The sequence below is a fragment of the Lutjanus erythropterus genome, chromosome 20 (assembly GCF_056507025.1).
Source record: "Lutjanus erythropterus isolate fLutEry1 chromosome 20, fLutEry1.hap2, whole genome shotgun sequence".
Taxonomy (NCBI): Eukaryota; Metazoa; Chordata; class Actinopteri; order Lutjaniformes; family Lutjanidae; genus Lutjanus; species Lutjanus erythropterus.
The window spans coordinates 15,561,303-15,586,405 of NC_139336.1; the positions used below are offsets into that span (position 1 = coordinate 15,561,303).

Here is a 25,103-nt window from a genome sequence, read left to right on the forward strand (position 1 = left end):
TAATGTACGCTTTACAGTTTTAAATGCACACAGCTGATCCCTCATCCTGTTCATCCCCATGACAATTTCAGAATAATGGTAGTACAGAGTAAGTAAAGCAGTTACGCAATACAAGGGCAGAGGTCCAATCTTTTCCTCAACATCTTCTTTTCTTGGCTAACCTCAACTTGGATAGGGCCACATATGTTTGTGTCTTTTGCGTCACTGCTCCTCATTTTACTTGTTTTCTCTTTCTCAGTGGACCACTCTCTCTTTTATCTTTCTTCTTTTGTTGTCTTTCTATCATTCTTTCTCTGTTTCTGTTAATTATGTAGCTTCCTATAAAAGACTTGTTTTCTTTGTACCAGAGCAAAGATTAGATGATTATTGTAAAAGAAAAGATTTCTTTACAGTCTGTGGATTTACTCAGTGTGGTTCACATGTCTTAGAGTCAACGCTGTATTACATTCTGTGGCTCAAATTCATACTTGAATAAATAACTAATTCAGTGTAACTTGAGCAAGCTAAAATTATCTTGTTGGTTGTCATACTGACTCATTTTTTATGCCAAATTGATTTGTTAATTTAGGATAATGTGATCTTGCATAATAGTATACTTAATTCAGATGAAGATATAAATGAAGCTTCAGTTAGGTCAAACCCATAATCATCAGCATTATGTAATTGCCTGGCATGGCATCATGGCCTTCAGTGACTGTAGCTTTACTACAGCTGCTGCACAGCCAGGGGAATGTGAGACTTCTGAAACATATGCAATTAAATCTTACCTGCTTCCTTCAAATGATACTGAATGACAGACTAAAGCCACTCTAAAACAAGCAATAGACTTGTATGACCAATGTGGACCTGCTGTGCTTTGTTCCGCTCCACAAGTTACAAAACATCAGCGTCTTAATAGTGTTAATGATATTAGAGCTAGCACTCACGTTAAGTCAAGCATCACAAACTACTGTACAGCAATGATGGAACAAATTGTAATTACTATTAGAACAATCAAATGCAATGGAGGAGGACTTCCTAACATGACAAAGCATTTACTGTGGCATGGTATAAAATCATTGACGCACTGTGTAGTACTTCATAGTTCCCTACGGTCAACTAATGTAAGCACTTTTAGCCTATGTGAAAAATAAATGTGAAGTACTCAACAATTTATGCAGCGCAAAATAGGGAACAAGGTTTTTAACTTTTTTGTAATGAAAAAGACAAATCACCTAATCATGTCATTCTTTTTTGGCACTTTTAATCTGCTCAAAATCAGGTACTTAGTTTGTTTATTGCATTTGACATTGGTGTTTTGGTTTCTTTTCTTACTGCAATAATAGAATCATAGTTTGGTAATAATTTGACCTGGAATCAGAATCAATTGAATTTAATTATAAAGAACGGCACCTAAGCCCTACTTTCAGGTTGAGGTGATGCTCAGTTTTGAAATGCCTTGCGGCAATCATGTGGCTGCTATAGCCTCCTCGTATCAGATCTTCAGCCTCTGTTTATAATGCTGCAACTGTTGTGCCATACTAACAGTTGTATAGATCCTTCAACCTGCCATCTTAAGTGTTTTAGAGGGACAATAGGGGAATCAAACTAGCTAGTCTACATGGTTTATAGACACCGTTACAGCCATGTGATTTACTGTCTACGGCAGGAAGCTGTTAGCATTAATATGGCCTTAAACCCACAGTATGAATTTGTCACAGAGTGAAATGAGCAGTATCTACAAAAGCTACCATAGTTACGTTTACTTGGCCAAAGAGCTATGTGTGCCTGTGTTTGTGTTAGCAGCAACAGGGACACCAGCTACTTGATGAGCGAGTTGCAGCGCAACGGCTGATAATGTATGAGTGTAATGCCCTGCTGAAAAGTGTCTTGTCAGACCAGGCATATGGTTTATATCTTTCAAGTACTTTTAGATCTAGTGCTGTGATAATTTTGCCACACAAGCTTGGGTGCTCTATTAGAGCAATTGTTGTTAAGTGGTTGGTGGAACTCTGTGTGCGGAGTGTGTGAATCCTTATGGTTATGTGTCTTGCTCTGTGTTTATGAAGAGCTTTTTTTCAGCACTTTCTTTGGATACTTGGTGAGAATTATGTCCACTCCTCCTCTCCCAGTCTCACATATACTCCTGTCTAGTCCCCCTGAAGAGTAATTTGGTTCTAAAAAGCTGCTGTCCCAACTATCCAGAGGACATCCACTCTCTTGTCAAACAGGATAAAGCATCTCTTCTGAAACATTTTCTTCCTACAGTGTTTCCTTACTTGCCACAGTTCAGTGTTTTGCCTTTGTTGTGCAGACAGTTTATTTAGCTGCAGTATGAATTGAGTATCACTGACAACAGTTTGCTTTTGCTTGTCTTTCAGGGCAGAGCATCAAGTGACACACCTGCCCTGTTTTTTGCATTAGCAGCATAGTTCTGAGCCTCCAACTTTGACAGTAGCTATAAAAAAAATCTCATGTATAGATATCTCAATTCACATGGAAGGTGTATATTGATTAAATAATTGTGGTACAGTAAGTGAGCACACAACACAAATGTATTTGTGTAGTATGATAGTTAGGTATCATTGTTAAGCTCAACCTCTGTATGCTAAGTTTCTTGCTAAAGTCAAACATGTTTTTCCGTTTTAGATTTTACCTTTTTTTTGTCACATTTCATTGTACAAGGAGGTTTCTTAACTCTTCTGATTATCTTCAGTCATGCCTTTGATTCTGGTTTGAGTTTCCGACATCATAAGACTCACCGTTCCTAAGTTGAGCTATTCATACACTTGGTCTTTTGAGTATTGCAAGGTTGGTTTCATTTCCAACTCTTAAGTAAGTTGACTGGCTTTATTTACTGCCAGATCTCGACAGACAACAGTGATATTTCTTTGCTGCTTTGCTCATTTTTGTTTTACCTCGCCATTCCTTATCAAACATGCGGTTCTATGTTTGTCACCAAAGCAATGCGTTGACCCTTGTAGCACCAACATCCTGTGCATAGAGAATACAATGCCCTTTCTTTCTCAGTTTCTTTCCTGATTATTTCATGTAGGTTGTATACAACCTACATGTATAATATATGTGAGTGATCACCTCTGTTCTTCCTGGTTTGTGGTTTCAACTTAATCACCGTCTGATGGCAGTGTTAACCATTAATGTTGTCCTGCCCAGGAGGGAGCAGACATCAGGACAGGTTTAGAAACATTACAGATTCAATTTGATAAATAATTTGTGCTCCAGATGGCCACATGGCCAGGGTTCCTCTCTTGTGTTTAAGAGCGTAGGATAGTCTGTCTATTGTCATCACCCAACCTATTTGTTTCTGCCCAGTCCTCTGCTGACGGTCTGTTCCATTTGTCCCTGCTCTTTGCCTTTTTCCTGTGCCACTCACTTGTGCAAGGTATTGCTCCATTATTGGAACACACAGAAATCATATGGAATGTAGTGTCATGTGTGTTTGTTTATGTTAAGGTTTGGTCTTGTGATTTTTCCATTCATAAGGGGAGTGGAGTAGTCTCTTAAGGCATGGAGGACCTCATGAGGGTCCCAGGAGGCTACAAGTCTACGTGCGAGCATATCAGGGAGCCCCAGTCACTGGGAGAGAAAATATACAAAGCCCTGAGGGCCTTTAAAGTCTCACTGGACCCCCCATGCTGCATAGTTGGGTGCTTTGTAATCTGCCCTATTAGCTAAATCCAAAAAACATTGTTATTTTGGTGTGGTTGTCTTCTGCAAGAGTAATTGCAAGAGTTCAGACTTAGATTATCAGTCCCATGGGGCAGGGGTGTCGACCATGCTTAGTATAAGGGAGGAAAGGTGTGGATGCAGACCCTGGATCTTATCACTCAAGTGTATGCAGAGTGACATTTGTCCCTCACTCAAGGGAACAGATAACATAGATAAAATCCTTTGTTCACATGGGAGAAAGAAAGGTCCCAATCCCAGAGGCTGTCTACTCTTTTCCAGAAAACTAAGAGCTAAAAAAGGAGCCTATGATGTAAGATCAAAGGAAAGATAATGCCACTGCTAGTTTGGAACAGCTGCAAATCAAATGTATTCATTGTTTGCCAAAGGTCATGTGGTAACATTAATAAACAGTAACAGTAATTTGAGAGAAACAGAATTGTAACTGACCACTGCATGATCTGAAATGTTATATGTTCAATATTTGCTGGAGAAATAAATTTGTCAAGACAATGAACTGTCTGAAAAGGAAAACACATTTGGTGAGTTACCATCGTTTTCTAGGATAATGTGGAATGTTTGTAATGCATGGCCACACATTCCAGCAGCATTTAAAATAGGATTTGGTTATTGAAGAATATGATAAATGGCCTCAAATGGCTCTTAATACACTTGACTAGTCTTACTCTGTTCCAATTCCCATATTATCATAATATGTCCCAACACATAGTCAGTCAAATATAGAATGACAAAAATACCAGGATGTCCTATTGCATCCAGTCACATTTTGCAGTATGCAAGCCAGCATGCTTTTCTAGCTGTTCTGACCCACCATCCTTTGTGATGGGCACCACCTGCTATTATTTCAAGGTATAAGATTTTCTAATTAGTGACTTTTTGTAGGAACTTTCCCGCAGGGCAATGAGTCTTAAATATTTCTAGCAACTGCTATTCCTCACCCCCCTTGTGCCCCCTCATGCTGTGCTTGGTCTTCTCCTTCACTATCTCCTGTCAGTCAAGAGGGATCTAGTTTGAAAGCATGTGATGATGAAGTGGTTGTGATAACCTCTCGTCAAGTGGAGGACCAAATTTGGTAGTGCAGTTGGTGCAATCCAGGAGAGACAGTACTCTCCATGAATTCAGCATTACGACATGTTACAGTGCATTTACAGTTTCAGATCATTGGTATAGTGTAAGAAGGATGTGAAACAGTGCAATGATGTGGTCTTTTTTGTTGGTTACTTAGTTCTTGAATAGAATTCCCTCAGCTCTATCTCTATTAGTGGTTTAAGTCTCACAAACACATGAGAATAGTGGGAATGAATGAACTGTCTGTATGCAAGGACAAGCTGTTTCACACTGTTTCTATTTCAAACTCTTATGACGAAGAGTGGGTTCTCCATGCTTGAAACAGATTTTTTTTTTTTTTTATCATTCCCCTCCCCCAAATCCAGCAGCAACAGTTTGCAACTGATCAAAATAGTTTTCCCATTTTTGGACGTGTGTTTTGCAGGACTCATCTAATCCCTCTTCCCATTCTCTCCTCTCGTCCGCCCCCCTCTCTTCCTCTCCACTCAGAAGGGCACTGCAGAGGCCCAAGGGTTGGTTTACATGTCTGTCACCACTCTCCACTGTCCACAGAGAGGGATCTCTTAAGAGCCTGTGGGTCATTGCTTTATATTGCATTTACCTTCACCTTTTCAAGCTTCACAATATCTCACTGTAAGCTGAAAGTAATAGTTCGCTTTGGTGCAACAGTGGCATTTTTCCATGGAGCTTCAGAATTTCATTTAAACATTAGCTATCAATTTTGGATGCTGTGGGGACCCTTAGTTGGCAGTGTAGTAGTACAGTGTTATGCAAGAAACATAATAGTTATAAGACATTAACAAACTTTACAGACTCTTTTTTTAAACATTTTTCCATACTAGATTTTGAATCTTAATCATACGTCTGGCCTTTCATAAGATAATATAAGCCTGTCTCATGTTTGTATTTCCAGTCCCATCCTATAGACGTGCTATGTAATGTTAACATTAGAGAAAAAGCAGAAATTAATCTGAATGCTAAACAAGGTCACTCAAACCGCTAAGCTGAAAGGTTCATTATCAGCACTTTTTATCTGACCCAGACTACATTTAAAATCTTAAATTGAGCCAAACTGTTTGATTTTTGCCTTTTAAGCAAAGCTAATAAATGTCAGTGGCTTTAATGGTACTTTCTGCAGAGGAAACACTTGTTTGGACTTTGGTGTATATTTACATTTTACATTTGTTTTACTGGGGCTTGCTAACACCATGTGTCAGTGGAAAGAATGAGCAGCAGTCTATTTGTGTCCTGGGCAGAAAGAGATGTGTGGAACATTAATAATTTTTTAAATGCATGACTTTCCCTCAGCCGCTCTCAAACAAATAACTCGAGTTTGATTATTTTATTACTCCCAAGAAGCATGAGCTGGGATAACACGGCAGCTGATTTTATTTTCAAGACCTTAGTGGCTGTGTGTGGTAATTTTTGTTTTATTGCATTTATCTTGTCCTCTTTTTCTTGACAAAATGCTCTATTTTTAGAAGTGTTTACATTTGCTTTTATATTGAGAAAAGCTACTTAAGTTTCTCCTTTGCTTTGTTGTTTCTGTCCACAGTTGGCGATAAAGTGCCTGCAGACATCAGGCTGACTTCTATCAAGTCGACTACTCTGAGGGTAGACCAATCAATTCTTACAGGTAAAAGCATTTTATTTTATTTCTTTTGCAGGGACAGGGGACAATTAAAGTAATTCCACCAGAGTTAGCTAGCAACTAATTTGCATATGTTGTTCTTGGGCAACAACAACAACAACCACAAAACTACATAAAACTGCACAATAATGATCCATCAGAGTTGGATAATAAATAGGATCAATATGCTGATTTTAGCCATAGCGTGAGGCTGGTTTTAAATGCCGTAAGTTTCCTGAATCTCTGATTTGTGTAGGTATGAGATTCCTCCTCCTCCTCCTCCTCCTCAGTATTTTAATTTGAGAAAGCAGATTGCCCAAAGGCTATCTTTCTGAAAATCTAAAAATGTGGCTCCAATAACTCCATCTTTATCAAGAAATTTTTTGCTTCTTCAACAAAAAGCAATTTCTGTCAAGTAATGCTTCTAAATTGTTAAACCACTTTTTTTGTCAGATTCTGTGACAAGGTTTCATTATACTGAATTATACATTTCAAATGTTTCTGGTAACAGCTACTCAAATACTCTATTGTGAGAATGAGGCTAAAAAAATCTCTTAAGTGCTGCAATGCATCATGCCCCACATCTCACCTCTTTTGATCAGCCCAGACACAGAGCAAGAATAAGCAATATCCCCCTCCTTTTGATGCACATGCCCTCATTACACCCTGTTGTCATGGCTGCTCAGTCAACACCAAAAAAAATGAGTGATTTGAGTAAATGGATGATGTAGATGGAAAAGATTGGAAGGGAGGAATATTTAAGGATGTGTAATGTACAAGAGAAGAGGTTTATGTGAATTAAGTCCTCAAGTCTCTTGTGTTGCTCTACTGCCTTAATTGGTAGCAAATTCCATGGGATATTTTAGTGTTTCAGCTATTTTTCTCCTCTCTTCCCTCCCCATTCATGGCCATACCAGTTGTCAAAACGCTCCCTGCCTTACTCAGAACAGTGCAGACCTTGCACAGTTGATTAAACACACAGACACACAGTGCAAGCACACATCAGATATGGGGTTTGAAAAGCAGTGGCAGTGCAGTATTTGGTAATTGTCAGGCCTGCTCAGTCAGCTGCAAAGCCTTTTCCACACACATCTGCCCCAAGTGTCAGCCAAGCATCGCAACTAAAACTTTTCTCTCCTGCATAGAAACTCTCTCACAGCTTCCCTCTTTGATATCTTTTGTTTATTCCTCATTCTGCAGGAGAGTCTGTGTCTGTGATCAAACACACTGACCCAGTGCCTGACCCACGTGCTGTCAACCAGGACAAGAAGAACATGCTCTTTTCTGTGAGTGACTCACAAGTCCATTTCAGTCTCTTCAGTATTATTTTACACTTTTGTCCTATAAAGGCAACAATCTTCTACTTGAATCTTCATCCTCTTTATTACTTTTTTTTTTTTATCTCACCAGCCCTCACATCCATTTATCTGTTTGAGAGTAACGGCACATATGGAAAATATTGAGTTATCTATTTATAGCTTCACTTTTTCTGTCTTGTACATGCAAGAGAACATACGTAAAAGGGCATGTCTGAATAGCCAGAGTCCATTTATCTACATTTACATTCTCTTCATGTACAAAGGAAATGTCACATTTGCTTCCATGACAGCTTGTACCGTTTCTAAAATTTGTACTCCTGGTACATGTTTATGCTTGCATGTTGAATCATCTCCCTGTGTCTTTGTGACACGTCTCTCAATAGTTGCAAAACTAGTTTTACCCCTATGCTCAGAAGCCTAATGTGTATTACGTTTATTTTCTCCTGTCTGCCTTGCACTACTCTGCCACCACAGGGCACCAACATTGCAGCTGGTAAGGCTGTCGGTGTGGTGGTGGCCACAGGTGGCAACACAGAGATTGGCAAGATCCGAGATGAGATGGCATCAACAGAGCAGGAGCGCACGCCCCTGCAGCAGAAGCTGGACGAGTTTGGACAGCAGCTTTCCAAGGTAATTTGTTTATTTCCATTATTCCCTTACATTGTTGTTTTCACTTTTCATTTTCACTGCAGCTTTTTATTTAGTTTTAGTCATCTGAAATGTTTTAATTTTAGTTTACTAAATATAAGATTTTACTTAACTGAATCTTGAGTAAGTTTAGTTGACTAATGGGTTACACTGATTATTGTTTACAAAAGGGTCTGACATCACACACAAGTGTGAAATTTGTCCATGTTCATTCTGTGCATTTATAACATTTTGACCTATATTCAATTGAATACAGTACAAAGACAAGATAAGACAACATGTTCAATATGATTAACTTAATTGTTTTTTGTTTTTTTTATAAATGTACACTAATTCCAAATTTGATGCCTGCAGTATGTCCCAAAAAGGTTAGGACAGGAGCATGTTTACTACTGTCGTACTTCACCTTTTCTTTTAACAACACTCAGGAAGGGTTTGGGAACTAAGGACCTCAATTGTGGAAGTTTTGAAAATGAAATTCTTCCTTGTTCTTGCTTGATATTTGATTTCAGGTGCTCCACAGTCCGGAATCTCTGAAAATGTGTGGCACATTATGAAGCGCAAAATATAACAACAATGGGAGACAGGTCTAGACTACAGGCAGGCTAGTCTCGTACCCAAACTCTTGTACTACAAAGCTACGGAGTTGTAACAAATGACGCATATGATGCTCCAAAACCTGTATGTAACTTTCTGCATTAATGAGGCCTTCACAGATGTGACAGTTAGTCATGATTTCATGGGCACTAATGCACAAACAATCTGGAAACACAAAGTCCACAATTTCAGAGAACAATCGAAAATGTGGACTTGTCAGCCCACAGCACATTGTTCTGCTTTGTGTCAGTCCATCTCAAGAGTTCATGAGCTTGGGCCCTAGAAGTCAGCAGCATTTCTAGATGTCTACTTGCATTTGTAAATGGAGAAACAGCGGGTTTACTGTCATCGGTTTTTTTAAGTCCCCCAGAGAACATGTAGTATCATGCTGATTTATGGCCTTGTCCCTTATTTGCAGAGATTTCTCTTGATTCTCTATTTTATTTTCATATTATTCATTGTAGATAGTGAAATCTACTACTGGACTATTATTTGCCAACATAGTTTTCACAAAGCGGTGAATTTCACTTTGTCCGTGCTTGTGAACAACTGAGCCTTTTGAGGATGCCCCTTTAATACCCAATCATGATACTATCACCTGTTAACCTGAGAAATGTTCCACAATTTCCCCAGTCTCCAGTTGCCTGGTCACAACTTTTTTGAAACATGTTCAGAATTTTTGTTTACAAAAAACAATAAAGATGATCAGTTTGAACATTAAATAGCTTGTATTTTCAACTCAATATAAGTCAAAAAACCTTTGCAAATCATTGCATTCTGTTTTTATTCATGTCTTACACATCGTCTTATAATTGGGGTGTGGGCATTGGGGTTGCAATTCATGAGACATGCAGCAAGTACATGCTACTTGACTTCCCAGGTATATCAGTACTGTGCCATTGCATGAGATAGTACTGAGTAATTTTTGTTTTTATTCACTGGCAAAAGTGTTAATACATTTTACATAGTTTTTGTCATCATAAATTACTTTGTACTTAGTTATCTCATTTATGTCTGTGAGAAAATGTTGATGAAATTATTGGTCAGTGAAATACTGGGTGTTTCTTGCCGTTTTGTACTTTAAGGTATTGGTAAAGCAAACCTTAGCTGTTTCTGTTTGGTGTGATTAATTAATTACTGTTATTGCCGTCTTCTAAATTTAAATCGCTGTTCTTTAATTCAAGGTTATTTCACTGATCTGCATTGCTGTTTGGATCATCAATATTGGACATTTTAATGACCCTGTCCATGGAGGCTCCTGGATCCGTGGCGCTGTATACTACTTCAAGATTGCTGTGGCTCTGGCAGTTGCTGCTATCCCTGAGGGTAAGCTGCACAGCTGCACACATGCAGTTCTGCTGCAACAGTTGGTACTTTTTGGACTCTTTTTCAATGCTTTGTGATACAGGGACAAAGAATAGTATTTTCACCACTTGAGTAAATAAATGAAATTTCTATAACCACTTATCTCCTCTCAGATATGTATAATCCTCCTCTGTTGTTCTGTTGCCATTCTCCAGGTCTGCCAGCTGTCATCACTACTTGCCTAGCTCTAGGAACACGCCGAATGGCCAAGAAGAATGCCATTGTCCGCAGTTTGCCCTCTGTGGAGACCCTTGGCTGTACATCTGTCATCTGCTCTGACAAGACTGGAACACTGACCACCAATCAGATGTCTGTGTGCAGGGTAAGATGAGAGTGAACAGTGGCAGAGACAGAGAGAAGAAACCTAAAACCTTTATCAGCTAGGCTTGCCACAACACATCGGCGTTATCGGTGTTACTTGGTGTTGAATGATGTTCAGGCTTACTTTGGTTACACAGATAGCACATTATTTACCCACCACCCCAAACTTTGTTTTACTTTAAAAAGTAACTAAATAAAACATATTAAGTTCATTTTGACTTATCAACACTCATATTCAAATAAACCTCTAATCTGTAAAATACTAAGAATGTTCTATGACAGATACTACAATTTATAAACTGAAAGTGTCTGCTGCATGCAGCAGAGTGGCAGTACAAAGTCAAATTTCTCTTATGTGATGAAAGTGAGAGTTGACAAGATGATAGTGGAGAATTTGTTGTCAAAGCAAAATGCAAAAGCTTACCTACTATTAGAATAAGATTTTAAACAATAATTCACAGCCTTAACAAATTATGGCATGATACAAATCAAAAATAAATACTAACAATAATAGCAGTATTAAAGAACATTTGTCATCACTTCTCGATTAGGGCTGGGCAATATAGAGAAAAATATCTATCAAGTTGTCATGACACCCGAACTTTAAACTTTGGTACAATAGTAGTTTAAAAGGATAGCTTGGATGTTTTGAAGTAGAATTGTATGAAGAACTTGTCTGTAGTCAGTGTATTACCTACTGCACATGGTGGTCAGCCTGCTTCCAGTTTTGGAGCAGCAGAAATACTGATGTAGCAGGCTTAGCAAAGCTAAGACCATTACTTTGTAGCTAACAGCTGAGTTACATAGTTAACTAACTTTTTGTAGTTTTAGTTGATCTGTATGCACATACATGTACTGATGTGTGGAAAGTGATGCCAGCCTCCCTGGTGTCTTTGGTGTTTCTAGAAAGGCAATGGGGTGCTGCATAGCTGACAGCCAATATTGCTGCCCGTAGTTGGCATTTGTAAACAATACTCATGTAAGATGGCATACAGTTATACCGTGAGTTGTGCACAACGTCACATCTAGTGTTCTATATATATATGGTTCGAACATGCATGTTTGCCAGGTCTGTTTCAGCCAGGCGGTTTAGACCATGAAAATGAAATTATGTGATCTAATTTGGTGGTGTAAGGCTTAAGGGTTTCTATGTGTTTGATTAAGCCATGAAATGCTGTATTTATCCCATGACTTCCGATGTATACTTCAAAGGCAAATCAAAAACATGTTCCCATTGAAACTGTCATCTGTAGTCACCTCATTAACCTTCAACAGTCAGCTCAGTTCACCTAAAATGATGTTGACAGTGTTAGCCTATCTAACAATATTTACGCTGGTTTCATAGTAACCATCGTAACTATGTAAATAGTTGTTCAGCACTTCTGAATGTCAACAGGTGAGAGTGCCCGACTAGGCTAATAACTAGCTCACATTATAGGAACATAACAAAACAATAAACTGCCATGATAATAGATTATGTTGCCTTAGTCCCAGGACTCTTTACATGTGTAAATGTTGTATAGTCACTCTGCAACAATGCTCTCATAATCACTCCATGCTGTGGAGTACTAGCTTAAGTCCCTGCCAGCAAGCTATGATAAATGAGCTCTCAGTGCCAGGACATGCTCACAGTGTCTCACTGGATGAGTTGATTGAAAGTTAATTGCGAATGGGCCGAGTGAAATCGGTGTTCTTTTTGTGCCTTAAAATAGGATTGCATCAGGGAAGATATTTAAGTGGCACACTGTAATATTAAAGCTGAAGACGCAGTGAAGCTGAAACTGCCAGGTATTAAGCTGAGTGATCAGTCTCTTAAATGCTTTTTCTCCTAATGTTTTCTGTACCTTGACCTACTTTTAAAGGGATAGATTGGATTTTATGACATGTGGTTGTATGAGGTTCTTATCCAAAGTCAATGTATTACTTACGGTAGATGGCAGTCTGCACACCCCCAGTTTGGAGAAGCGGAGAGGGGCACCAGTACAGAAGCCAAGGCTTGAACTGCTTACTGTGAACAGGGTCAACAAAATGTATTTTAGGCACCTAAAAAAATTTGTATCATTTAAAGCGTATGCTATATTTTTAATATTTTCACTACATTGCTGTCAGACAGCAGGAAACCACAGTTCTGAAAGCCAAATCATTCTCTCCAAACCAACTAAACCAAAGGTGAACACAATAACACAAACAAGCTACCTGATTGAGGCAGCGGTAGATCAGCAGCTCCTGGGTTCTACAAGATAAAATTACTGATTTCGTCCATTGTGTTTGGTTGGTTGGCAGAGAGTGATTTGACTTAAAGAATGCTGGGTTACCATCAGAAAAGGCTGTCTGATGGCAAAATAAAGTAATGAAAATATTCTAAATATAGCTTAACCAGTGTTGATTTATTACCTGGGCTTTTTTAGGTAATACATTTTGTTGCCCTTTGTTGACTCTGTACATGGCATACACATGGTGTCTGCACCATGTGTTACTGATGACTGTGTATGGCTGTCTACATCCTCCCCAGGGCAACAGCACAGTGAGTTGTGACAGAGGTCTGCAGCGAACAGAGAATTGGTTATTTCAAACTGGAAGAAAAATGGGAGAGAAGTCCAAAAATAAATAGAATTTTAAAACAGTTTCCATACATGGAAAGAGTGAGGGCTGGCTACTTTCCTGACATCTGAGAACTTTTCGAGTGTAACTTTTTACTGAGCAAATAAAGCAACCCCAACCTTAGTGATTTATTGAGCACTAAGCATTGCTAAGGTTGAAAAGCTTACGGATAATGAAGGCTGTAGTTGTACTTAAGAATCTTATTTCATCTCTGCCTATGTACATGTTGTGTATATATTTCCCCATGCCTTATGAGCATGAGTAACCCAAGATTATATATACTGTTATCTGTTTACTGTCTATTTTAGCCTTACAAAGTGTTGTTGTTACTCATGAGCCATTAATTCCCATTCATTTTTTTGACATTTCTCTGTCCTGCTTCATCCCTCCATGTTTCTCAATGCTCTTCCTCAGAACCTTTATCTTGTTGGTCTTCTGTCTCCCGCCTCCTTTCTTCTCTCCTCACTCCACTCTCCTCCCCCTTCTTGTTCAGGCAGCATGCTGATCAGTATGCAGTAGTTAGTCACTTGCAGCAGAATCGGCACTAGAGTTGCATAACTGACCTTGTGTTGAAAGATTCTCTCTTTCTCTTCTCTGTCTGTTGCTTCTTGCCTTGCTCATCCTGAACAATTTCAAAGTCAAAATTATGTTTGCAGTTTTGGTAGGCCTCTTGCTGGTAACCACAGAATGCTATTCCTAGCAGTTTGATAGAGAAGCCTGTGTTTGACGCATTAGCAGCACCCAAACCACCCGTGTCCGAAGGGCAGCACTAAGATTTGTTGCCCTGAATGTTCCTTTTCAATTCCTTACTTTCTCTTGTGTTATGGGTCACAGCGCTGCTGACACCACTGCTTTTTGTAGTCTAATGGTTGCCCGGGGGAAATGCAGTTATAATGCCAGCTCATCATTTTATTCAGATATGTCTATTTTCATCTCAGTATCTGTCCTGTGCTGTCCTGGCAAATCTGGTGCTTTTGAATGAGTGAATGCATACCATTGACAGCTACGGTAGCAGTTTTGGTGTTGTCAGACTGAAAACATTAGTAGTGTTTTTTTTTTTTTTCCTTTACCTCTTTTGTCCCCATCTTAGAAATATTAACAACCTCTTATATTTGGATGCAGAACAGAATATTCATAATAAAATAAAACCCCTTCCTTGTACTGTCAGTTGAGAAAACTTTGAAGTCATTCATGAAGATGCTCAATAAACCAGGCACTATAACCAGCCTCCTTCCCCAAAGATTTGGATACTCAAGGTCAAACTGTTTCTGCCTTTGAGTGATTCACTTTTACAGAGTGTATTCATGTAGTGTGACTGCACACAGAGGAATTCTGTGTCTGCCTTACTGTAAGATGACATTTATGGACCCTCCCCACCGGAGTGCCCTGTGTCTGGTTTGGCTCAGCATTTCATTATTACACACTGTTGTATGTTCAGCTGGACTCACGATATGAAGCTTTCTTTCCTGTGGATGGTATTCTGCTGCCACCTGCTGGATGCAGCGTCAATCTTCTCTTTTTGGCATTTAGATCTAAATATGTAACGGCACTTATAGTGGCACAAAATTACTATTGAAACTCTCATTTTCCCACAGAATGTACACACGTTTTGAGTGAATATTAAATACTAATTGTTTCTCTCTACAATGTTTGTGTTTCTAGATGTTCATCATTGATCGGGCAGAGAGCGAGCACTGTTCATTAAAGGAATTCACTGTTACTGGCTCCACATATGCCCCAGATGGAGAAGTGTGAGTATCCAGTGCACTATAAGATGAAAATTATACAATAAAATAAATTAATTTCACACCACTTTGGATGTATCCTTCTAAGCTAAAGGGAGCCTTTATTTTTAGGTCCCTTTCCCACCTTGTTTTCCTTGAAATCGAGTCACTTATTGCTTCCTGTCTATATGTGTCATTTGTTTAGGTTCAATGATGGCAAACCAGTCAAATGTTCCCAGTATGATGCTCTGGTGGAGCTGGCCTCTATCTGTGCTCTCTGTAATGATTCCTCATTGGATTACAATGAGGTTTGTAGTGAATCCCATTTTCAACATTAACTGGTACATCATCTTTAAGTACTCGTGGTCAGTTGGCAGTACGTCACATGTTTTTGTGATATTGTTTGATGAAGATTGACTATATGTTTTTAATTTTTTTCTGTGTGTGTGTCCAGGCCAAAGGTGTGTATGAGAAAGTGGGTGAGGCCACAGAGACAGCTCTCACATGCCTGGTGGAGAAGATGAACGTGTTTGATACCGATGTTAAAGGCCTGTCCAAGATTGAGAGAGCCAATGCCTGTAATTCTGTATGTAAACTTCTGTTGTACAGTCACTTCTGTGGAATATAAATTGTGTTTTTTTAGTTTCCTGTACTTAAATCAAGTAAGATGAAGCCAGGTAAATGCAAAAAGCTAATAAACTTTGTTTTATGATATCTTTAGGTGATCAAGCAGCTAATGAAGAAAGAGTTTACCTTGGAATTTTCCAGAGACAGGAAGTCCATGTCTGTATACTGCACTCCTAATAAGGCCCGTTCCTCTGTTGGCAAGATGTTTGTAAAGGTAAGGAAGAGACAAATTAGCGATTACTACAGAATTTGTTGTTGTACTGTTACTACAGAATACAGTCATACCCTTTACATTAACTTGATAGTACTATAATGATCATGGTAGAGTCAGTCTTTATCATTAGCACATGGTGGACATTTTAAATATCGGTTTCCTATAAATATTAAAATAAAGTGTTTTTCTTAGATACAGTTTTGTGTTTTTCTCTGCTTATTCATCCTCCTGTCTGTGCCTGCAGGGTGCCCCCGAGGGAGTGATTGACAGGTGCACACACGTTCGTGTAGGCAGCAACAAGGTGCCTCTGACCCCCGGCATCAAGGAAAAACTGATGTCTGTAATCAGGGAATATGGAACTGGCAGGGACACCCTGCGCTGTCTGGCTCTGGCCACCCGAGACAGCCTCATGAGCAAAGACGACCTGGTGCTGGAGGACTCCTCCCGCTTTATTGAATACGAAGTGAGAGCACAGACAGATTGATGTGGTTTTGGTTTCTGACAGTTAAAAGCAAGAAAAAGCAAAATAATCTGAATCTTAAATCTATTTTTCGTTTTATCATCCAGACTGATCTGACATTTGTTGGCTGTGTGGGCATGCTGGATCCTCCCAGGGCAGAGGTGGCAGCTTCGATCAGACTTTGCCGTCTTGCAGGCATCAGAGTCATTATGATCACTGGAGACAACAAGGGTATGTAGGGAATATCACATCTGCGTAGAGAGAAAATTTGACAGCACCTTCAACCACATCATTACACACAAGTGAAAGGGTCACATAGTGTATAAATGTGTTTTCATTTGTATCTCAGGGACAGCAGTGGCCATCTGCAGGCGAATTGGTATTTTTGGAGAGGACGACGACGTTTCCAGCATGGCATTCACCGGACGAGAGTTTGACGATCTGTCGCCTGCTGCACAGAGAGACGCTGTGGTGAAGGCCCGCTGCTTTGCCCGTGTTGAGCCATCACATAAATCCAAGATCGTTGAGTATCTGCAGTCCTATGATGAGATCACAGCTATGGTAAGAAAAAATAATGATAAAATATACAATTATTATCAAATAAAGTCAGATATTATTCAATCAAAGTTTATCATACACTAAAATACTAAAAATTCTTTTTAAATTCTGGTTAATTTCATGATAATTTCATGATCTCCTGCCCTGATTTTCACCCTCCCTGCAGACTGGTGATGGAGTCAATGACGCTCCTGCTCTAAAGAAGGCTGAAATCGGTATTGCCATGGGCTCAGGCACTGCTGTGGCCAAGACTGCCTCTGAGATGGTGCTGGCGGATGACAACTTTTCCACCATTGTAGCAGCAGTTGAGGAAGGCAGAGCCATTTATAACAACATGAAACAGTTCATCAGATACCTCATCTCTTCAAACGTGGGCGAAGTTGTCTGGTAAGGATGACTGATATATATGCAGAGACTCACCCGATTCACACATTGTACCTTTACATTACACATTTAATTGTACTCTTTCATGTGTTTGTGTGTGCAGTATCTTCCTGACTGCAGCGCTGGGGTTCCCTGAAGCCCTCATCCCTGTCCAGCTGCTCTGGGTCAACCTGGTGACCGATGGTCTGCCTGCCACTGCTTTGGGCTTCAACCCACCAGACCTGGACATCATGAGCAAGCCGCCACGCAACGCCCGTGAGCCCCTCATCTCAGGATGGCTCTTCTTCAGATACCTCGCCATTGGATGTAAGTGACTGCTGCATGTGACACTCATAAGTAGTGTTTCCGTTCTTCTCCTTCTGAACTCAACAGTTCTGAACTTGTTTTATTTATTCTTGGTACTTAACTTTGAGAAGCAGCAGCCATTAGCAGGTGTTTTAATGTTCTGGCAGTACCACTTCATTAGTGCAAAAGATATCAATTAACCTAACATCAAAGTCTTTGATTCAACAGAGAAGTAAACAGAAGCAACTTTTCATTTCTAGCTGGCGACCATGGATTTTGTTGGTTAAACTGATGACTCGACAGCAGATTTCATAAGTGTAGCTCACAAAGAGCTAATGCTTGAACTCCTTGAGTCCATCTCTAGCTGACTTATTAATATTTCCATCTGACACATTTTAAAACCAGAATCCTGTGACAGGGTCTTAAATATGTAAAGTTACTTAACGTCTGCCTATATGATATAACATTAATGGCTAAAGCAGCATCCCAGCAAGCATCAGTCAGATGGTGATGTACGACGTACATATGTATACAAGAGAAATGAAGAGTCACGGGCCTGAGGTCCCTTTTTACAGTAGCTAATATATGATTGGCCAGTTGCCGTTCAGAGGATGGGCTTAGTGTAGGGTCAGTTGACTATCTTAAATCTGCTACATGAGCACAATGTGAAAGTAGAGTTAATGCCACAAGAAAATACTCGCATCTAATTGCGGTTTACTTTTGTCTTAGATTTAAGTGACCAGGTGTTGCTGTCATCGTGTGTGTGTGTGTAGAATGACGTCTGTTTGGTTTTCATCACCAGGTTATGTCGGTGCTGCCACTGTTGGTGCTGCCGCCTGGTGGTTTGTTGCTGCTGAGGATGGTCCAAGGATCACCTTTTACCAGCTGGTATGAAGCCAAACAACTCCTATCACAACCACATAACACACAGTTAAACTTGCTTTTGGTTTTAATGTGTGCGTTTTTTACTACCACTTGTTATAGAGCCACTTCCTGCAGTGTGGTCCAGAGAACCCAGACTTCAAGGATCTGGACTGTAAGATGTTTGAGTCCCCTTACCCGATGACCATGGCCCTGTCTGTGCTGGTCACCATTGAGATGTGCAATGCCCTGAACAGGTTAGTTTGAGCAATGCATCTTCTCAGCTGTTATTACCAATAAATTAAACAAAATGAAGACTAATCCACTCAAGCCTCGTCTGTGACTGTGTGTGTACTTGTACTTGGTGTGATCTCTCTTTTTGGACGTGTGGCCTATGATGAAACGGTGAGTGGGAGGCAGACGACAACATGCCGGGAGGTTAGCGTTTCAATGAGTGTTGGCTTGAAAAAAAAAAAAAAAGACTAAAATGTTAATTGCATTTATTTTTTAGCTGATAGTTTTATATTGGGTCAGCCAGGTTACATAGTACACCTAAAACTTTGTTGCATTTTCCTTTGTTACCCTTTTGTAGAATGCTACCACAAAATCTAATTTTGGTTGTTTATAGCGCAGTAACATCAGCTTTAATGTGATGAAGAAGTAAGAAAAATAATTTTGAGTACATGAATATAGAAATGTGTCATTTACCACAGCTGTAATGTGATGAATATGCTTGAAATGCACCTTGACTTTGGAAACCTGCACAGGTGTTTTACCTTGTCCATTGTCATTTACTGCAGACCTAGCTATTTTTACTACTATTTGTAAATGTCTGTATCTTATCATCCTTTTTTTTTCTCTACTTAAGATAATTCACACATATCACTAAGTTCTGTCTCGAAAGTCAGTGAGTGACTTTTTTAAACCAACATTTGTCTTTGTCATTCAGTGTGTCAGAGAACCAGTCCCTGCTGAGGATGCCTCCCTGGGAGAACGTGTGGCTGCTGGGAGCCATCTGCCTCTCCATGTCCCTTCACTTCCTCATTCTCTACGTGGAGCCTCTTCCTGTGAGAAATATTTCTTTTAGTTTGAAATACTGAATATGATAATGTGAACTGAGGGAGCAGACAGAAGAAAAGTGAATGATTTATTATTAAATGGTGAAATGTGTTGTGACAGCTTGACTTTTGATGGTCCTTTTATTTTTATTAGTAATATTTTTGTTCTTTTTGGGGGTGCCAGCCAGGTCTCTCTTCTGGCAGGTTAGGTTTTTGCTTAGTATCGTTTTGTAGTTTATTATTTCAACTTCACAAAGGATGCAAATATATCAAAACGTACACTCTGTACACTTAATGACGATACTCAGGTCAACAAGATCAACACAAACACAAAATCAGAATAAATGTAATTAAAAAGAGTTTTCAAAAAAACAGCCAAAATCCCACAAAATATCAGTGCAAAAACCCAAACATTCATATATTCATAACAAAACCCCAAAAATCCTGATCCAAAGTTCACAAAGCAAAGAAATTAAGGTAATTCAGTTGAACCACACCAGCTGAACCGAACCTTGACTTCTATCTTTTTATTTGTGTTCTTCCAGATCATCTTCCAGATCACCCCTCTGAACCTGACACAATGGCTGATGGTGCTCAAGATCTCCCTGCCCGTCATTCTACTGGACGAGTTCCTCAAGTTTGCAGCCAGGAACTACCTGGAGCCCGGTAAAGAACTGGAGAAACCTGCCAGCTCCAAAGGCTGCTGCCTGTCTGCATGTATGGAGGGCATCTCCTGGCCCTTTGTGGCCATTTCCCTCCCCCTGGTCCTCTGGATCTACAGCTCCGACACTAACATGGCCGACATGTTCTGGTCCTGACTGACTTGAGCACAACCTCGACTTTTCCATTCCCACCCCTTCCCCTCCGACACCACCACCATCACTTCCCTCTCTCTCCCCTTCTCCCTCTTCTCTGCCTTCCTACATGTGCATAGCTAGCGTGTGTGTGTGTGTTTGTAGAGTTAGTGTGTGTACTTGTGCGTGCCTACCGGTGTGTGTATGAGAAGGACCAACTTTAACACGTAACAAATAATCTAAAATGTTAACAATGAGGAGTCACCTGGGTTGAGTTGGGGATCTAATTTGAGAACGGGTGAGGATTTAAATCCGAGTGTTAGAAGACCATCACTCCTGTAGCTGTGGACTGAAGGAAAATATACTGTTTTGCCATTTTTTTTCTTATTGTCAATATTGCCTCTAAGGTTTATATTTTTAATTATTTTGGTAATATCATTTGTCTCATGTCACTACAGCAGATTATTTTGTTAGCATCCCTTTTCAAGATACAAAAATCAAGATATCAGAAATTCATTGATTTGTACAGAGATTAAATTTTATGCAAATCTTTTTTTTTTTTCTTTTTTTTTTTAAATGGCTTTGTAAATTTTTGGACCAGCGTGGCTTAGACATACCGCCTTGATTTATTTTCTAATGTTTACCATTGTGTCTTCAGTATAAACTCAGAACTCTTTCAGAGAGGACAAGCTCCGTGTGGCAGACGAGGACGGGGGAAAGGTTTGGGAGTGAACGTTTGAATGCTCCGCTTAAACAAAAGAAAAACAAAAAAATCATGAAAAACAAAAGCCGCATGTCCTGTGACCAAGCATGAACTCTAATGTGGTTTCTCATTTCTAATTTAATTGTGTGTCTTTCCCACCCCCCTAAATTAACTTCATGGATGTTTTTTTTACTCTAATGATTTGAAAATAAGCCAGTTTTTCTGCACTGGGCAGAGCACAGCTACCTCAATATGATAAAAATATTTTTTTTGCTCATCTCTAGATGCTTTTCCTAAATGTTCTCACTAAAAGCATAACATCTGAGGTGTGCCCCTATTTGCTTGTGCAGAAAACAGAACAAAATTTCCCTTCCCTCTGACGTTTTTAAGGATATATTTTGTTTGTATTGATTTTTTTTGACTCATTAACTTTATTTGTGTTTTGTCTTTGGAGACAGAACTGAGTGGGGATGAGGTATGTTAATTACCATCTCCATTGCGTTTGATTCAAAGGACAGTAATATTGAAATCTTAAGGAAAAAAATACTAATAAAGAAAGTACTCCAAATGAACTTGGATTGCAAATAAGAACCCAAAATGTTGTTTTTTTTACTTCAAAGGAAAATACACTCATGAACCCTTTGAATCAAAGTGTTTTCTGTCTTTATTTAAAACGATTGAAGCCAGTGGTTATCAACATTATTCATATCCAGTGTTTTTTTGTATGTGCATATAATACTTGAATACAACTCATGTTAAACACAAATGCTTCAGTTTCCTTGAAACATGATAAGAAGTATGGAGGACTGAACTGCCAAAATCAGGAATAAATGACTCGATAAATAAAGTAATATGCCAGAAATAATATTTGTAAAATTTTAAAGAAATTTAGGAATTAACTTATTAAAGTGCCATAAGTGAACATTTCTGTTTTATCTTGCTTCTGTTTAATTTCACTTGTATGAAGTCACATTCCTACTAAGTCTTCTTTCCTATTTAATTTACATTTTATGTATTAATTTATGCATTTTTAAAATGAATTAATGATGTATTATTTCCCCCATGTATTTCCCCAAAAGTATTTGTCCTTTTTTTTTTTTTAACAATTGTTGATGTATTTATGCTCAATCATGAAAATGAGGGGGACTGACTTTTAAAGTTTCTTTTCACCTATTGAAAAAATGCAGTGGGAAATAATACATAAATGTGTTTAAAAATAAAGGCATTAACTAAATTAATTTGAAAATTAAGTAGGAAAATAGATAAGGGACTTGATACAAAGGAAGTAAATACAGGAGCCTTTTAAGACAAAACATCAATTTTGTCACATTTTATAAATTAATTCCTATATTGATTTACTTTTTTTGCCTTTTGATGGAATATTGCTTTATCGAGTCATTTGTTTTTTTTATTTTGTCATTTTCTGGCCCCCACATTATATACAGGTTATATACGTAGATATTCACGACACAGAGAAACAGATCTTGTGTATATTTTACTCTTTATGTGCTTTAATATTTCGAGGTCTTCGAGGTCTCAGTTTGGACTTATACTTTGTGGTAGTATTTTCATGTTGGATCAGAGCCCACACAGTCAGTTGCACTCATTTTAGTTCCATTGAGCATTACTTTGTATGGAGTTTCAACATGTAAAGAAAAACACCCCTGACTAAAGCATGTTTTTTGGGTAGAAGCCTGGGTTTGTTCGCACTGTGTGTGTTTGTGTTCCACTTTACAACAACTGTGTGCTTTTCTCCCTTCAATGCCTTCCATTGGCTCCCCTGTCACTAGAGTGAGTATCCATTTGCTTTTTTCCACACACTCCTGAATACCAGTTCCCTATAGTAGAGTCTAGTACGTCAAAAGGACAGCAGAGACGTTTAAAAATTGAAATTAACCCATCCTAAGTCCTCCCTTTTTTTGCTCTGTGCTCCAATCACAGTTGAGCAAGTTTGGTAGCTGGCGGGTCCTGAGGGACCTGTAAAAATTACATATAGCCTACAGTATATAGTTAACTAATGTTACCAAAGCAATAATGCTTGATGCATATTAGCTAGCTGGGTAGCTCAATTGCTTACATTAGCTATCAACTGTAACTAGCCAGGTAACAGTTGATATTGATTAGCTAGCTTTTTGCTACAGAGCAAAAAACTAGCTAATCTACATTATTTGTTAGCTAGTTGAAAAGATGTTGCTGGGGGACCTTTAACATATGCATAGTTACATCTTAAGTTAACCAAAACGCTAGGGAACTGGCTACCAAACGATTTATGTAGATTAGCTAGTTTTTTGCTCTGTAGCAAATTGCTAGCTAATTAGCTAGTTAAATCTGATAGCTAATGTTACCAAAATATGCGCTAACAAGCTAGCTAATCTATGTCAACCTAGTTCAAGTTAGCTTCCCAGTTAGTTAATGTTCTGCTAACCTAAGATGTGACTGTATATATTTTGCTTTTGCAGTTCCCCCAGCAACATCTTTTTAACTTATTTTCATCATAGACATGTCTGGCACAAGTACAGGAAACAGGAACGAAGGAAGTTGGCCGAGATTCAGTATGGGGCGTGACTTATGAAGGGTCAATTTGAGTGCTTTTCGCCCTTAACTTGAGAAGCATTTCAGGAATTAGGGTTAAGCATTGACCACATGCCACTTTTGTGAATGTCACTGTGTGCTGATCTTTTCACCCCTCTGACACTCGCTTATATGCACAAAACCAATACCTACTCTTGATAGTGTGGTAGAGAAAAATGTCTAGATTTAAAATGGAAATTGGTAAATGAATTTTTCATGTGTTTTTACTAATGTTTTTTGCTTTCCTTTTCTAGGTTGGCTCTCCTAAAAGCTTCGCAAAATTTTAGGAGTGAACTCAGAGGCTGGAGTCGTCCTGCCATCCAGCATGTGTGCTCACTCTGTTTAACTTCACACACCTCAGACACCATGATGACCAGCAGTGTGTGTACCCTTGCACAGACAAAAAAAAAAACGGACACTAATAAAATAAGACCAAATACATACTTAAAAGTGGGTTTGGCTGGAAACGCAGTCTTCTTTGCCCACATTGCACCACATCACACACACACTTCTTAACACACTTATACCTCTGTGTGCAGATGCTATATCAATACGACACTATTCCAGTTTTGTGTGCGGGGAAGTTCTCAAGATCCTCAACGTTCCTCTTTGCATGAAGAACTCGTTTCCAACTTCCATGATAGCTTTGTCACGTAGAGAATCTTTAAAAACACTGGGTTTGAATGGTCTTAGCTGTACATCAGTGTACAAAAACATTCATGCATGCGTTTCAGCTGTATGTAGGCTTTGCGATTTGTATTTATAGATTCTAATGTATATTACTCAAATGACATATTGAGATGGTTTTAAGATGGATATATCGCAGATATTAGGAAATCACTTTTTATTGTAATGGTTTGGGTTATTTGCACAATACTAGACGTGGAGAAATGAGTCGTGCTGAACTTGACTGTGCTCTACTTGAGTTTTTAACTTTATTTTTTTTCCCCTTTAGGCCGATCACTGATCTATTTACTCTCTGATGAATTAGTCCTTTTGCAATGAGGACAACAGACTTGACACTTTGATTCATTGGTAATCCTGCAATACAACAGTGTTCTTCTGTTTTATTATTATTCTCATGTATACTTATCAACTGCTGTAAAACTGTGATCTAATGTGAGAGGGCCCATGCAGTCCCCTCCGAGACACCTGGTCGAAGAACAATATTAACCATATGTAAAAAGACGATCATTATTGATGACTAATGATGATTGTACATGCATTACTGAGGTTGTGGTTTCAGGTAAATAAAACAATATAGTATTTGAATTGTGTCCTTTTTTCACATTCCAGTGAAGTGAGTGATACAGTCTTAAAACAAATGGCATCAGGTTAAATACATATTTTTCTTGTAGCTGTCGTGCTGTTTATGCATGTGATTCGTTTTAGTGTGAGTTGGCGTGTTTGGGAGATATCAGCCAAATAGATGCCTGTCTTCTTTCAACTATAATGCAACTAGAAGGCACTCAGCTTGTTTTGCTTTGATTGCCAAGAAAATGCTTTTGGGAAAAAAAAACAAAACAGAAAAACATTGCTTTCCAGAAATCATGACCAGGTTACTAAAGATAATCCATAGACCTTGTTGCGAGCAGTTTCATGTAGGAACTATTTTATTTCTACCATGC

At 38.9% G+C, this 25,103-nt stretch overlaps 1 protein-coding gene across 1 annotated transcript in view; it reads left to right on the top strand.

Annotated features, from left to right (window-relative positions):
- atp2a2b (ATPase sarcoplasmic/endoplasmic reticulum Ca2+ transporting 2b) overlaps window positions 1-21,670 on the top strand; it is a 30,055-nt gene extending 8,385 nt beyond the window's left edge. Inside the window, exons 6-23 of the mRNA XM_084746343.1 lie at window positions 6,311-6,391; window positions 7,586-7,671; window positions 8,179-8,334; window positions 10,134-10,275; window positions 10,470-10,636; window positions 14,899-14,987; window positions 15,166-15,268; window positions 15,415-15,546; window positions 15,682-15,801; window positions 16,046-16,264; window positions 16,369-16,492; window positions 16,611-16,822; window positions 16,986-17,206; window positions 17,307-17,509; window positions 18,291-18,376; window positions 18,473-18,606; window positions 19,299-19,416; window positions 19,953-21,670. Coding sequence (XP_084602469.1) covers window positions 6,311-6,391; window positions 7,586-7,671; window positions 8,179-8,334; window positions 10,134-10,275; window positions 10,470-10,636; window positions 14,899-14,987; window positions 15,166-15,268; window positions 15,415-15,546; window positions 15,682-15,801; window positions 16,046-16,264; window positions 16,369-16,492; window positions 16,611-16,822; window positions 16,986-17,206; window positions 17,307-17,509; window positions 18,291-18,376; window positions 18,473-18,606; window positions 19,299-19,416; window positions 19,953-20,225 — 2,666 coding nt within the window. The 3' untranslated portion in view covers window positions 20,226-21,670. The remainder of the gene's footprint in view (window positions 1-6,310; window positions 6,392-7,585; window positions 7,672-8,178; window positions 8,335-10,133; window positions 10,276-10,469; window positions 10,637-14,898; window positions 14,988-15,165; window positions 15,269-15,414; window positions 15,547-15,681; window positions 15,802-16,045; window positions 16,265-16,368; window positions 16,493-16,610; window positions 16,823-16,985; window positions 17,207-17,306; window positions 17,510-18,290; window positions 18,377-18,472; window positions 18,607-19,298; window positions 19,417-19,952) is intronic.
- The last annotated feature ends 3,433 nt before the right edge of the window (window positions 21,671-25,103 follow it).